Here is a 16,425-nt window from a genome sequence, read left to right as displayed (position 1 = left end):
ACATTGCCACTTTCTGCGTGTGGAAAATATCTGTGAAATAGCTGGAATACCCATCGATAATACATTCATACGTAGCATTCTGGCCGCGTTGAAAAAGGTAAGACAGGTATGGACATGGTGTTAGTTCTATTCATTTACACTATGTGCCTGGGAGATGCTGTCAGGGGCGTGACTGACAAGGTGGCAGATTCTTCAAATGTCTTGGCATACAAAACAATTAATCCTGTTGTGACTGCTGCACACAGATGGCTTACATTTATAGTGAGAAGATGATGTGGACTATATTATGTTACTTCAGACAGACAAACAATAGTCTGCACTCAAAAACCTAGCCTTTTCTGATTATTTAAATCAGTCACATCAATGCCACTGGAATAAGGTGAACACCTGTGACTACTGCTGTGAACTTAATAGGAGACTAAAGGCCTATTCATACTTAAGTTTTAGGTGACTACCGAAAACTACAACATGACATCACGCTGCGGTGGAAAAAGACTCACCGCTCACCCAAACACACCGTTTCGGTGGTCATCTGATCACCTAAAACTGTAGTATTTAGACACAGCATGCAACCCCTTCAGGCCGGGAACCCCTTTTGGGGTTCTGTACAGTATGTACTGTACAGTAATCAAAAATTACAAATATTTTGATTTAGAAGGCATTTTTTGAATCGGCCTCAGGCCTAAATGGGTTAAGAACAGCAGTGAGGGCTGAGGTTTACCCAATATGTAAAAGGTATAGGCTAGGGATTAGGCAAAAGGGCACAGGGGAGGGTAATCACTGGCACATTGAGTGTCATAAGTGTGCGAGAGAGAGAGGAGTTTTGGTTTAAAATAAAAAATACTAAAAAGAGTTACCGTAATTAAATTGAGTCCCCTCACATCTGTATGCAAATTACTTTATTTACTATATTTATTCTACATTCATGCCCAGGCGGTGGCGTAACCGTCTGGGCACCCGACTGGTAATCCAGTTGCAGTGTGCCGCGGGTTCGACTCCCGAGCCCGACACAGCCTTTACGGCATGTCATCCCCCCATCTCTCTCCCGTTTCCTGTCAGCCTACTGGCTGTACCTTCAAAAAACAAAAAAAGGCGTAAGCCGCAAAAAAAAAAAAAAAAAAAAAAAAAAAAAAAAAGGGAAAAAAAAAAACATTCATTCAAACTCTGACTAGGGAGGGAGTAGGAGACCTAATTAACCATTTAACTGCTTATGCAGCCGATGCTTATTAACAGGTGTCTGGAAAGATAATCACCATGAGCCCTCACATCCTCAGATGTTCCACAACGATACCATTGTGGGTATCATGATGAGCTGCCTGGTATGGGAACTGCACCACTCTCGACCAGTGTCGAAAATGCAGTACATCCATCGGAGATGAGCTTCACCCCTTGTAGGACATTCTACGCCAAGTGGTTGTGTAGCAAAGTCTGAGAGGATCATCAAAAGACACCCACCACCACCCCTGCCCCAACATGTTCACACAATGCTACCGTCAGGCAGGCGATACCACAGCATCAAATGCTGAACAAAGACTAAAGGACACGAGCCAACAGGCTGCTGAACAGGCACTGAGCCCTGTTGCCATGTCAGTCATCATGACGGTGTATGTTGGTGAGTTAAACACACACAAACACAAGTGCATTGCAGTTATACTGACACCATCACTTTATGTATATAGACTATGTTCGACAGTTGAGAAACAATGTAATTACTGTTCTCAATTACAGACAGAATGTGCTGTTGCTAATCATAAAACAGCATCTACATACAGATCTACAAGCTCATAACAGATGCATCGGTTATATTCTATGAGCAACACCGTTGTATGACAAAGTATAAATCAAGCCCAACGCAAAATGCAGCTTGGTGTGCTTGAGCAAGACAGTAAAGTACAGTAGCAGGCCACGCTTTGTTTTGTAGCTTTGTCAGCAATAGTCTGAACACGGCTAAAGACGTTGCAAAATGTCTGAAACACAGGCGTCGTCTATAAATAGCCATATCAGTGATTCTGTGCTCACAGGCGTAGTGGTTGTTCAAGAGATTCATACAGATTTGGCAGAGCAAGGTGATATGGGGATAATCCATGAAATTACAAGGCAGTTATCTCCTAAACTGGGATAAACAGGGCTTTACAATACGCCACAGGGCCCAATGAATGGAAATGCCTGCTTATACTTTGTATTTTAACCACTGCTATTTGTGAAAACAGCTGATCGACTACAAGCTCACAACGCATTGCAGATGTTCTATTTTTGGCTATAATGACACGCGCTAAATATCAGGTTTAAGTCTGTTTAAGGGCTACATTTCTTTACTTTAGTAGAAAACCTGACAAAACTTCCCAATGTGTTCCGTGGCAGAGCTCTGATGGATCGACAAGGATGTATTTCTATATAAAGTTGCATAATCTAGTAGGTTTATTCTGTAAAAGCGTGATTTTAAATATCCCGATAGTTTCAGCTCAAACACCAACACATTTACAAATGCGTCCAAAACAATCCTCTTACATATAAACGTGACTGACACAGAGCTCTCTTTAAATGACAACTTTGCAACGACACCCAGAACAAGATCCACAAAGTCTGCTGAAATAGAAACAGTAGTACTGGGGCTTCACGTGTGGTTATGATGAGACTGCATTTTTTTTTACTTAAGCCACAAGTCAAAGCCAATAAATGAGAGAAGAACACAGTAACAATAATGTCTGTAACAATAAAGCGGTGGCAAACCTCACATGCATGCATGCTGCAGATATTCCATGCATGTGCGTGTGTGCGTGCGTGCATTGGCCCCTCCCTCCAGCTGTAAGGTGTTGACTGACAATGGTTAATACCTTCTTGTCTCTTAAACCTGAAACGGGTACGGACACATAGTGAAGACATGTCACCGAGAGTAGAAGCGAGCGAAACATCTGGCTCAAACACACACACACACACACACGTGTACACAAGCTCTCTCTCTCTCTCTCTTTAGAACTATGCAAGTTAAAACACTATCCAAACAAAGCAGCAAAAAGATGTGCACAGAACCTCCAACACCCACAGAGAGACAGACACACACACACTTTTTCATTTGATGCTCTTTTGTTTTAGCGATTCTAGCTATTTTTGACAGGAGGGTGGGGGCATTCGAACATGGGGCTAAAATATGTTTTTTTTTTTTTTTTTTTACAAACATTTCTAGCAAATTCTTTTTTATTATTATTTACTATAGTCCTACTAGACCCCATAAAATGACATCTGACCACAAAAGATCACAGGATCTATTGAATGTGAAGGGGGAGGTGACAATTGACATATTGAGCCTATGACACAGTAAACAATAAAGAAATCGCCTGAAAATATTGTATTTATCCCCATGTTCGAATGCTCCCGCGCCCCTGTCAAAAATCGATAAAACTAAAGAATGCAGCAAATGAGAAAAGTTTAACTCTCATCTTTTACATTCTCTAATAACCTAAAACATGAACCTTGGCTGTAAAAAACTAAAGTTTTCCTTTAATTTGCAGAGAATGCACCTTCATGGTCCCCGTCTTATGGCCCATCTACCTATACTATTTGAGCCCATGGTTTGAAGCACCATTATAATTTCACCCCCTTCCAAATGCAATGACTCCACATGCACAAGTCCTTGTGTACAGTCCACTATCTCATAAACTACCTGCCCGGCCCGCGATGAAAGTGGAGGACAGACGAGTAGTTATGAGAGGTGTTTTCGATTAGGTTCCATGGTTTACAGCCTTCGCCCCCCTGAGGCTCGACAGCTTAATTTGACTATAATACGATCAGCACGACAGTTTGATTTTACTGCAATAGCTGGGACAGTTGACATTTATTACAAAAGGCATCACTTGAGATCATTATAATAAATGGTTTAGCCGTGATGGTGGCCTGTGCTGGCCACACATTGTGTAAACACACCCAGCTTAGCTTACCCCGTTCCATAGGCTGTTGATGCTGGAGTCACATATTACCATACCAGTGGTATATGGACATAGGAAAGTTTTCCACAGGGTAGATAAAATCCCCAAGGATAGGGGATAGCATGCGTGGTTGTGTGTGCGTGCGTGTGGGTGTAAGTAGTGTGTCTCTGCGTTTCTGTGTGTATGTGCATGCGTGTAAATGTATGTATGTGTGAGTATAGGGGTGTGTGTGTGTGTAGGTGTGTGTGTGCAGTGTGCACGCGTGTGTGCATTGGGATTGGCCATCACTGTCATGGTGGCTGGCCGGTCTGGGGAAAGTGCGAATGCGGCCCAGACCAGTGTTTGTGTATCTATGGCTTTCCCCCTCGTTATGTTCATAATTGAGGGAAGGAATGCTGGGGGGGAAATGATTGGAAACGTCACATGGTCCTCAGCCGTTGCCCCAGCACCGCTCTGCAGCCTCACGGCCTGCGTGTGATGACTTCACCTACAGCAGAGAGAACACCGATCGCTAACACTGCAAACACACACACAGGCACGCACACACACACACACTTCCATGTGTCACTTTCTTGCTTAACTCTCTGTAATCATTTTGTGTGAGAGTGTGTAACTATGTGTGCGTTTCTGAGGAAAGAGCAAAGAAAACAGCGTGTTGTTTTCTTTGGAGTTTGCCCACACTGCACAGAGACAGAGGAGAGAGATTATCTCCTGACTAATCGTGTTCTCTTCCCCATTAGACAACGTTCTCCAGCAACCCCCCCACCCCCCGCAATGCTATGCACACAAAGACACACACACACACACTTCTTTCTGTGTGCAGTCTACGTATACTCGCTTGAATGTATGTGCACTGAAATGTATACAGATACATTTCAGTGCACATGTGCTCCGAGCACACACACACACACACACAGAGAGAGAGAGAGACACACACACACCCCTCAGGGTCACTAACTACAACTTAAGCATGTCTGTAAGGGCTGTCATTCACTTAAATGGCACATTTTAAAGTGTTTCATATGCCTCAATGGGGACCGCCATGGTGATGTTCTAAAGAAAACACCTCAGAAATATGTTTCAAAATGGTTTTCTGCATCTTTCCGACTGATCTCGACGGCCCCGTTTTCAAAAGGCAGATTGGCTCAATCAGTCAACAGTAATATAATCACGTCAATTAAACCAACTTCCTGCATGGCTAATTGATTGATGATCACAATGCGGCAGCCGCTATATTTTTAAGCATCGGTTGATTCAGGGAATCTCCGCAGGCTCGGCAGCAATCAACTAGTGTTACTGTAGGGCAGGCCGACGTGGGCAGAGACACTCAGTCAATCAACTAGTGTTACTGTAGGGCAGGCTGACGTGGGCAGAGTCACTCAGTCAATCAACTAGTGTTACTGTAGGGCAGGCTGACGTGGGCAGAGTCACTCAGTCAGTCAACTAGTGTTACTGTAGGGCAGGCTGACGTGGGCAGAGTCACTCAGTCAGTCAACTAGTGTTACTGTAGGGCAGGCCGACGTGGGCAGAGTCACTCAGTCAGTCAACTAGTGTTACTGTAGGGCAGGCCGACGTGGGCAGAGTCACTCAGTCAACTAGTGTTACTGTAGGGCAGGCTGACGTGGGCAGAGTCACTCAGTCAGTCAACTAGTGTTACTGTAGGGCAGGCTGACGTGGGCAGAGTCACTCAGTCAACTAGTGTTACTGTAGGGCAGGCCGACGTGGGCAGAGTCACTCAGTCAGTCAACTAGTGTTACTGTAGGGCAGGCTGACGTGGGCAGAGTCACTCAGTCAATCAACTAGTGTTACTGTAGGGCAGGCCGACGTGGGCAGAGTCACTCAGTCAGTCAACTAGTGTTACTGTAGGGCAGGCCGACGTGGGCAGAGTCACTCAGTCAGTCAACTAGTGTTACTGTAGGGCAGGCTGACGTGGGCAGAGTCACTCAGTCAACTAGTGTTACTGTAGGGCAGGCCGACGTGGGCAGAGTCACTCAGTCAACTAGTGTTACTGTAGGGCAGGCTGACGTGGGCAGAGTCACTCAGTCAACTAGTGTTACTGTAGGGCAGGCCGACGTGGGCAGAGTCACTCAGTCAGTCAACTAGTGTTACTGTAGGGCAGGCCGACGTGGGCAGAGTCACTCAGTCAGTCAACTAGTGTTACTGTAGGGCAGGCTGACGTGGGCAGAGTCACTCAGTCAACTAGTGTTACTGTAGGGCAGGCCGACGTGGGCAGAGTCACTCAGTCAATCAACTAGTGTTACTGTAGGGCAGGCCGACGTGGGCAGAGTCACTCAGTCAGTCAACTAGTGTTACTGTAGGGCAGGCCGACGTGGGCAGAGTCACTCAGTCAATCAACTAGTGTTACTGTAGGGCAGGCCGACGTGGGCAGAGTCACTCAGTCAATCAACTAGTGTTACTGTAGGGCAGGCCGACGTGGGCAGAGTCACTCAGTCGTGACAGTTTACCACACGACTACCGATCATGCCCTTCAGCCACGCCCGTCCATCAGTTACCCTAACCTGTCCCACCACACGTCAACCCGTCCATCCGTTACCCTAACCTGTCCCACCACACATCAAGGTGGAGGATTAATGGCTCCGCGGTGAAGCAGAGATCATTTATTTCCATGACAGAGGCACATACGGGAGCAATCCATCAAACGTAAACTGCACTCGCTCCCAGAGTATCTCATACAGACGGTTCTGCTGTGCTAATGATGATAATGAATGGGAGAGACTGATCATCACCACGATCGCACCAGCGCCCAAGGGAGAGGGGTGGCAGAGACACCCACTTCCCAGTGCACACAGCAGGTACAGTACATCGCTACTCCAGTAATGTACATTAGAAAGACATCATCTTTATGAATAAATGATATGATTTTGCCAAGATACACAGAGTAGAGTTACAACAATTCATTGCACAAACTAGAACTATGAACTGATGAGTAAGAATTTCATTACACAACAACTTAATCACTATATTTATTGTACTGTAATCTCCCTCTCTCTCTGTATGTTCAGGATGCATCAGTGCTGAATAAAGGGCTGTTTGTTATAGTTGACATTCAAGGTAGATGAACCCAACCCTTTCACACAGGTATGACAGCCTGATTTAGAGCTTCAATTAAATCTCTCTCTCACACACACACACACGTAAAGCTCCACAAAAAAAATCGTATGCTTGGCAAAAACATCTTCATTAAGTCGACAAAGGTTCCTGGCTAAAACAATTACAGTACGTTCATCGAGATTAGTATCGAAAGTCGTAACTCATTTGCTCTCCCTCGCCATTTTCTGCCTTTAAACTGTCGCTCCCTCCTTTTCATGTTTTTGTTCTCTGATCATCATTCTACGCTCTGATCCAAACAAGTGAGATCATAGCTCATTACACCAGCTGTGTGTAAATAGGGTGCAAGAATCTATAAATTGCCCAACACACACACACACACACACACACACACACACGTTTGGGCTGAGCAAGAACAAAGCCTTTTGAAGAGATTACAGATTGTGACATTCCGATGAGGAAAAATTCAGATTGTGAAACATAGAAATTATATCGATGCTTCAGACTCCATTTAACCACTTAAACCCTACAGTAAATTCTTTGTTGTTTGACAAAAAGCTGCATGTATAAAGATAGCAGATCTACGCATCGCGGCACAATACTTGAACTGTACGATATTATTGGTCGTCGTTTGCCGAATGTTCACCTATTTTTGACATAATGTTAATCAATTTTTTCAGAATATTTGCCTATTATATATATATATATATATATATATATATATATATATATATATATTCAGAAAGTATTTATTTAAAGACGCTTACGCCGCGGACAAAGCCAACTCTTGTCGTGACAAATCATGACAACACAATTTTTCAGGCTGAACAAATAATTAGAAATAAGAAAACGGCAGGTTACAACACTTTTGTTGTTTTTCTTCTTTGTAATTATTTGTTTGGTCCAAAATATTGTGTTTGTCATGATTTGTCACAACAAGAGTTGGCTTTGTACGACGCTTATAAGGTCTCTAAATAAATACTTTTGAAATGTCTATGGGAAAAATGCATTGGGAACTATTTCCTGGGCCTGGCGTCGTCATGAAAGGGGGCGGGACTGTGGCGCTCTATAGAGAGATTGCAAGGGGCTGCATCATTTCATTGTGTCATGGATAAATGTGGGTTTGACGCAAACATTGTAATTAAGAGGGATGCAGTGATGATAGAAGAGTCAAATATTAGTAGCTCACACAATTGACTGAAAAAAAATAAGCCAGCCCACCATTTAGGATAGAAGAAAATTGGGGAACAAATAAACACATAAATCTCTCAGGTGTCTTCATTAAGCCATGCTGTTAATGTGTTTGTAGACAACGAGTCTGCTCATTCCTGTCCCTGTGCATACACAGTGAAAGGTCTATATAAACACTTATATGAGTGTGCACACAGGTTGACAATACCTCAACAAGCTAATCCCTAAGTCAACTGTATTGTATGCAGTGTATGCTTTATGTAAACGCTCTGATTTCCAATGGTCTGGTGGATATGTTACGCTCTCTTCCAGAAGCCTCTATGGCAATGTGGTAAGCAATATGACAAACAAAACCTGCCTGCATGCAGCTGCACATACTGTACCAGCTGCACATGCCTTAAACCAATATGCAACATAAAGTGCATATGATGCATTGCATGGAGGCGGAGCTACAGTGCCACATCACGGCTTCAGCTTATGGAGGAGAGGTCATGTAAGAGCAGCAGAAAGTCCTGTCCTCCTAAATACAGTTAAATATAGTGGAGGCTGGGGGCGAAAAGACCGAGAGTAGCGGGGCAACTGTTAACAGTGCAACTGTTAACCAATTATTGATTTAATTATTACAAAATATATTCAAAATAATTAAATTTATTTAATTTTTCAAGTAAAATAGCAAGGTGCTCACAACCTCGTGAGATTGTAAATTGGCCATTTTCAATATTGCTTTATAAAACAAAAGTAAGTATTGGTGTGTTTAAGTGGGTCCGTTGTTAAACAGACTAATTGATGTAGTCGATTAGGAAAAGAAAATCTATTTGAATTATTTGTGTAGATTCATATATATTCAGTATATATTTGGAATATAGGGTTTTTAATCAGAAAATAGTAAAAAGGCTTTTTCAACATAGGAAATATTCATGTTCCAATGTTATACACTCCCCTGCCTAATTTGTAATTCAGGTCTCGATCATAATGGTCATGATGTCAACTATTGCATAACTATGGTAAGTGATTTTTAATATCACTTTGTTGAATCTAGCTCAATTGTGACCATTGTTGTGTGTACATAGTTCCATCTACTTTAGGACAGGTATAATTAATAACATGGAAAAATCAACAACATGATTAAGCGGCAATAAGGACACTCCAGGAAGCCGTCTTGTTCTTCAAACATCAGTGATCACAGACAACACGGCGGTAAGCCAGATAAATCATTACAAACAAGTCTGTTTTCTGAGAAGATGATTATTACTATACGAGAGCCAAAATGTCTCCCTGGGGGACATAGCAACCCGGTGGCTGATACGGCATGATAAATATTTAGCGCAATAGCTGGTTGCTGCTGTTCACACCTCAGGGTTCCCTTGAACTTTCCCACAAAGAAATGCTAATCGTACCGGGGGTTCCACCTTAACGTGCTTGCCGTGCACAGGGCTCCCCACCAACAGGCTAAGCTAACACGCTATAAGCTAAATCACTCACCACTGAGAGAGAATTTGTGTGTGTATGTGTGTGTGTGTGTGTGTGTCTTAAATACACACAAAGAAAATAATATGAGGAAAGACAGCAGCATATGAGAATGCAAGAACCCATACATAGTTCACATATTTTCAAGTGTCAACATTATACCATTATATCATATTGGACGTTTCAATGACTTTTTTTCCCTGTCCCGCTTTCCTGTAAAAATGTCTTCCTCAAATGTCACTGATGTCTTTCTCTCCATCACGTTCCTTCCCTCACATGACTGCAAAGCAGGAACCCTGAACCATGCCGACCCACTCCCCTTAGTCCTCTATATCATTCTGCCAATGGGAAGGATGCAGCATCACATATTGCCTGCAGGCTGCATTTCCCTGACCGGTCAGGGCATACACACAAAACAACATAAACTGGCCTCATGGCAATGTTGCCAATTTGAGTTTGCCTCTGTACTTTTAGAAGGGTGTACTAAGGATGAATTGTAATGTTTCTATATGATTATGTTTAGAATTGGAGCATAAGTTCTATAGAGGTTCCAGTAGGACAAGCCCCTGCAGAATACCACAATACAATTGTGGTTAGAATCATCAAGGGACTGGGCCTTGGTGGCTCACTGCTGCCATCTATTTGTGACAGGTATAATTGCACACATGTGCCTCATTTTGCAAGACTTGAGAATCTCAGTAAGAGTTCATTTTGAAAAAGTAAGAACTCCAAGAAAAAAAAGAAAAAAAAAACGTAAAAACCTATGTAATGTTGCCGTTTCTATTTACTGACTCAGCCTATTTATGTGCGTAAACGTTGTAATCTTATTCTCCCTCAAAAAAACGTTGTGGTGGGTTGTAAGCAAAGGTTACAACCTCCCTGGAGAACAGAGAAAATGAACTGACTCATGAGCACAGCAACAAGTCTGACCCACCAAAGCACAACCACAGAACTGAACGAGGAAAGTGCAGACTTGTTTCTCTTGGCACGAGTGGTCTATTCTTAACGTAAAGTTCACATCCAACCAAGCTAAGCCAGGCAGCCTGTCTCGTATGAAGGCCTATAACCTTTAAAAACACAGCCTCCGGGATTGGTGTCGGCCCGGGGATCTATTCTGACCGCTGTACTAGCAGGCCACCAACGCAACGGAGACCTGTTTCTGCTCAATCAATAGGAGGCAGGGGCATGAGAAAATGTGGACGCAAGAGATATAGCGTATCTCCATTTGGACGAAACCGCTGAGATTCCAAGCATGAAAGGCAATTTGAAAACAATGGAAAACATGGCGTCTTCAAAAGGAACACATGCACACACACACACACACAAATGAGTCCTCTGAGACAGAAAACACGCTTTAGTGGGGAATGTGCTAATTTGGAGAGTCTTAGCCAGACGGGTCTTGAGCTCAGTGTGGTACATACACTGCACAGCACGCATGCCACTAAGGGCTGATTGGACAGCAGTAATGTAAACACCAATCAGAGAGTGAGTAAACCCAGCCAATGGGCTGTTAAGAAAAAGAGACAACTCATCTTTCACAGGGTTCTCTTTCTTTCCGTCTCTCTCTCTCTCTCTCTCTCCCTCTCTCTCTCTGAAGGGCTGTGCAGTGCAAATTGCACAGCTTTATTTCGACTGGTGTAAAGCTTATACTAATGACAAATCAGGGGTTATCTGAAACATGCTGTAAAGCTGAATAGACTCAAGTAGGGCTGTCATGATTACAAATTTAAGTTGCCGATTAATAATAATCACAAATAATTGCGATTAAGTTATTCTTATGTTTTATTTTTTGCATTGAACATTGGAACGTTACAAATTGCATTTCTGTTTGCCTTTTAGGCTTCGCAATCACAAATAACAAAAAAGTTAAATATACAACATTTAATACTTAATATTTTTTACAAAATTGCGGAATAGTTAATCTACAAGCTTACAACACATCACAAAGTGACCTGTTGTAAGCTTGTAGGTCTGCTATTTTTAAGCATGCAGTGCCTAACCGCTGCAACAGGGTAACTGTCATCTCGACCGTTTCGGATGCGGGAAGGCTTGCTGGAACCGGGCCGGCCAACTGGCTGCGTTCCTGGGGGTCTGGATGTTGCGGGGACCTCCCCGGGGACCCCCACACGGTAACTGTCATTTCTTGACAGTTTCGGACACGGGGCGGCTCGCCGGAACTGGGCCGCCCCCTAAATGCGTTCCTGGGGGTCTGGATGTTGCGGGCACGGCCGTGGACCCCCACACGGAACAGTTGCACCGCTCACTTCACACAGGTGATTTGTATTGTTTGAAAATGTGTGAAAGATTATGGAAATATAACGATTATCTCAAATCATTGAGATTAGGCGATTACAGTATGTAATAATTGTGACAGGCCTACTCTGTACTGCAAGAACCGCTGCCTACACCTTGCATCCTACCACAGCAACATTCACAACACAACGCGGGTGACAACATAACGAAATCCCCCTGGCAACAATACTGATTACATAACACTTGAATTAAAGGAACATCCATACCACTGCCAATGCATGTTATTGTCTAATAAGAAAAACAACCTGTCGGGTTCAGACAATTGGTGTAGCAGGGCCTAGTATAGACCCCTGGGAGACTCTAGCTGTGTTACAGGGGTTAAAAAGGGGGGCAACGGTAGGAGTACTGTTGTGTACTACAGAAAACCACTGCCAACCTGTGGCGGCTTGAGGCTTATAAACAAAAGTAAACAACAATACACCAAGGAAACAAAATCATTGAGCTTTGCAGGCATGTTAAATCCTGTGTGATTGAGACTCTGGCGTGGGAGCTACTGTTAAGACCGGATGTCAGACAAACCAAGGGGGATAAAGAGAGGGCTAGAGAGAGACAAAGGAAGGGGGGAGGCTCAATGAGGAGGATAAAGGAAGCTGAAACACAGATAATGGGATGATGATAAGTGTTTTTGTGAGGCAGAGATGGATAATTCAAGCTATGGAAGAAGGACGCGCATAAAAGTCCACCCCCTGGGGGCAATGTGTGCTTCTGTCCTTGCCGTCTCACAAAGACAAGCAAACGGGTTATGAAAACATTTGATTGTGTAAACTTCAGCATACTTGATATAGGCCTATGATCGTCTGGCCATATTGCAATAAGGGCTTCTATCTCTTCATTAGAACACGTCTGTCCACGGGACATCTTTATGCGTCGCTGTATAATAATGCCTTCTCCTTCCTTCTCGTGTGCCAAATACCAACTTCTTCATCCCCAATATGTAATGCTATTCCATTCACACCTGATCCGCACTCTACTGCAAAGTGAAACCTCTGTTTTTTTGGCGAAGTAGAATGTGCTTCTTTGATGCGCATCAGGATTCGAATGAGCTTCACACCTGCCAAATTAAGCGCACTTTCCGACAATATGCAGCAGGATTAGTTTTAATCACAGTATAGCATGCAGGTGTGAATGCGACTTAAGTGCCATGGTGAGAGGCAAGCAATGCAATCACGTTGGGCCCTTGCATGTTTTAACAGATGTTTTATCAGAGGCTCCCAAGCAGCTCCCAAGTTTCCAAAGTATTCACATATTAATTAACCTCGCCTCACCAGGCTTTCCACCACCTCGGAGGAAAGCCTGGTCTCTGTTTCAAAAGTCTGTATGATCCGGTCGGGAACAACAGGCCGGCAACTTCCTATTCCCTCAAACCGATTTCTCAATAAAAGCTCTCGTAGCCTGTAGCTTTTATTGAGAAAAATCGGTTTGAGGGAAAAGGAAGATGCCGCCCGTTGTTACTGCCTGTCGATATCATCCGCTCCCGACAGGATCATTTACGCCAAATGAAAGTGCCCAGGCTACATATTAATAGAGCTAGATGGGAAGAAAAAAACACCTAATTCATGACTTGTTATTGAGTATTTACCCATTAGTGATTTGGAAATTGACAGGTGCTCTGTGTATTTGGGCTGGGAGGAGGACAAAATTAAATAGAACTATATTTTCTTTACCTAATACTATCAATATTCTGATGTATAACACAATAAAAAGTATTTATTGTGATAGAGTAACAATTTTGTCAAAGATTTTCTAAAATAGCAGATCACAAACTCAATGTGACGTGATTAGTGATAAAAAGCAGGAAATGAGAAAACTTCCTATAAATATTATCTATTGCATCTATATATCCAATCTATATCCAAAATCCCAACCAAATCTCTAGACAGTAGACACCCGTATCACGACATCGATAGAATGCCCAGCTCTACTGTGTACAATATATGCAAGACATTACTCTATAATCCATATCTCCAAAACTGGTGGGTCAAACTGAACAACCAATGTGTCAATTTGCCTTCACATGACACGACAAAAAAACAAAAAAAAACAATCAATGACTTAGCCTCGGTCAGAAACAGTTACATTATGGTACATAGCATGTACTGTACTCTGTGTTTGTAACACACATACACACAAAAAGATGTGTTGCACAGATCGTTTGATGCTACAGCTGGCCGTGTCCCTACAGCCCTCCGCTGTCCTTCCCCAAATCCCCGACCACCTCCAACCCTGTTCCCCGACCGCCTCCAGCCCTGCAGCATAAGAAATAACCTCCACTGTGTTCTCACTGATGACTGTCCGTCCACCGGAAACTGCCAGCACCCACACACACACACACACACACCGAGCTATACTCAAACACACATCCGAGCTCTCTAAGGAGCTAAAGCTGATGAAGCAAGCTAGCCAGAGCGGGATTCCCTGTGTGTTGCAAGACAAGAGGAGGTGGATGTGGTGGTATTTAAGAGAGGAAGGGAGATGCTGAGTAGCCTGTGTGTGAGTGATCTTTTCCTCTGCGGTGGGAGAGACTGGAAAAGGCTAACACAAGTGAGCGACGCTGGGGCTCACTGCTCGGGATGACGATGGGCCCGTGTGGTGAGAGGCGGGATAAACTGGTGTTGAAACAAATAAACACTGGTGTGGAAACAAATAAACACTGGGCAGCCACACACAGGTACTGGGATCTTCTGTCACTGTGTGTGTGTGTGTGTGTGTGTGTGTGTGTGTGTGTGTGTGTGTGTGTGTGGCCTGAGGATGATCTGTCTATGTGGGAGGTTGGGAGTAGAGTCATGGCCTCAGACCACAGAGGATGTGGAGAAAGGAGTCATCAACCTAGGCCCCCCCCCTCTCTCTCTCGCCCTCCCACTCAATGTCTCTTTATTTTCTGCTCAGTATTTTCTTTGATGTTTTTTGTCGTCTTATTTTCTTATACTTTGTGATCTGTCTTTATTTATTTTTTAAATACTAATACATTCTAATTGTATGTAATGTAAACGGTGAGGTTCTCCTCACCGTTACAATATTATCTTTCATTATCTTTCTGAGGAAAGAAGTAGTATATTATGTATAGGTTTCCTGCTTTGCAAATCAATGAAACCTCAAAAATCGGATTAGGATCACTTTACAGATCTAAGGGTTTGAGGTCGGATGTAGAGTTGCTGGCCGGCACCATATATGTAGATCTAGGACGATGATCCAGTCTTCTCCATGTATTGCTATCCAGAGTTTAATGAGGTCAGTGTCATGATCTTCATATATGGAGAGCCAACCATATATGGAGATGGCCATATATGGAGCGCCGACCAGATATGGTAGTGTGACGTGTCACGAGGTGTGATGGGCTGACAACCATATGTGGAGGATTGATCTGAATTAGTAATCTGTGAGCTACAGTCACAACAATCAACATTATCTTACATTCACACTGCAATTGACTGCGCTAGCAATAGTATGAATAATGACTACATCTCCACTCCCGCTAAGTGGAGATGAGTGGTAATACTATGCAAGTCAGATCCCAGTGTGGAGGTGGAGGCAGTTGAGTGGGATCCTCCCGGCGGGGGCACACTGGAGCTCCCAGACAAAAGGGACATTGTGGCACAGACCGACTCGTCCTAGATACAGTTTCCTGTCCCATCAGCTCCAATATCCGCTCCAGATGAGCCACTGCACTTCCCATGGCTTTCCACATCGACACACAGTAGTGTCCGGCCCGGCCTGTGCTAAGAATCGCTGAAATGGCTGAAATTCATGGGGTGTGTAAATGATAGAAAATAAGTCATGGTTTGGGTGAACTACTCCTTTAAAGTAGCATTTTACAATATAGCCAGAGAGTTTGACATTCATAGTAGTGTCGTGTGATGCATTTTGTAACTTAAAACAGAGGTAGCTAGATTTAGCATGAGAAAGATGCTTCCCCTCTTTACATGATATTACACACCCCAATTCATACTTCAGCACAATGCTGTGTCGCTCATTGAGAACAGGTTCTCAAAGTGGAACACAGTGAAAACGCGTTCTTTAACTTATTTTTCTTTTGATAAGAAAATCTATTATTGTCAGCGAGGGACAAAGTCATGCGACGAAAACAGATCTGAATTAGGATTTACCATGTCCTCCCTTTCCAAGATGTTCTGGCCCATAGCAAAGACTCTTGGAACAGGTCAAATGATGTGAGGTGGTGCCAACATTACCTTGACATGACTCTGGGCGCCCAGGTTGTAGATCTCAGTGGGTTTGACCTGGTTAATGATCTTCACCAAGCATGTGCTGTCTGTCAGGTCCCCATAATGCAGCTTCATGTCTGAAAGTATCACACCATTGTGGCAAATGTGTGAATTCGCTTACAGACTACATTTTCACAGTAGCGTCCAGTAACAATCACACATGTACAGTCAGTGTAGTGTAGTGTCAGTGTACAGCTGCAGAAATAGCAGATCTACAATGTGACGTGTTGTGAGGTTGTAGA

The 16,425-nt window shown here is 43.5% G+C and overlaps 1 protein-coding gene across 1 annotated transcript in view; it reads right to left on the bottom strand.

The window, feature by feature from the left end:
* gmds (GDP-mannose 4,6-dehydratase) overlaps positions 1-16,425 on the bottom strand; it is a 177,205-nt gene that overhangs the window by 143,790 nt on the left and 16,990 nt on the right. Inside the window, exon 4 of the mRNA XM_083767075.1 lies at positions 16,151-16,260. Coding sequence (XP_083623201.1) covers positions 16,151-16,260 — 110 coding nt within the window. The remainder of the gene's footprint in view (positions 1-16,150; positions 16,261-16,425) is intronic.

This window comes from Protomyctophum parallelum, assembly GCF_964188405.1.
Source record: "Protomyctophum parallelum genome assembly, chromosome: 6".
Classification (NCBI taxonomy): Eukaryota; Metazoa; Chordata; class Actinopteri; order Myctophiformes; family Myctophidae; genus Protomyctophum; species Protomyctophum parallelum.
The sequence above is the reverse complement of the archived record's forward strand: the minus strand, read 5'-3'. Positions and strand labels throughout refer to the sequence as shown.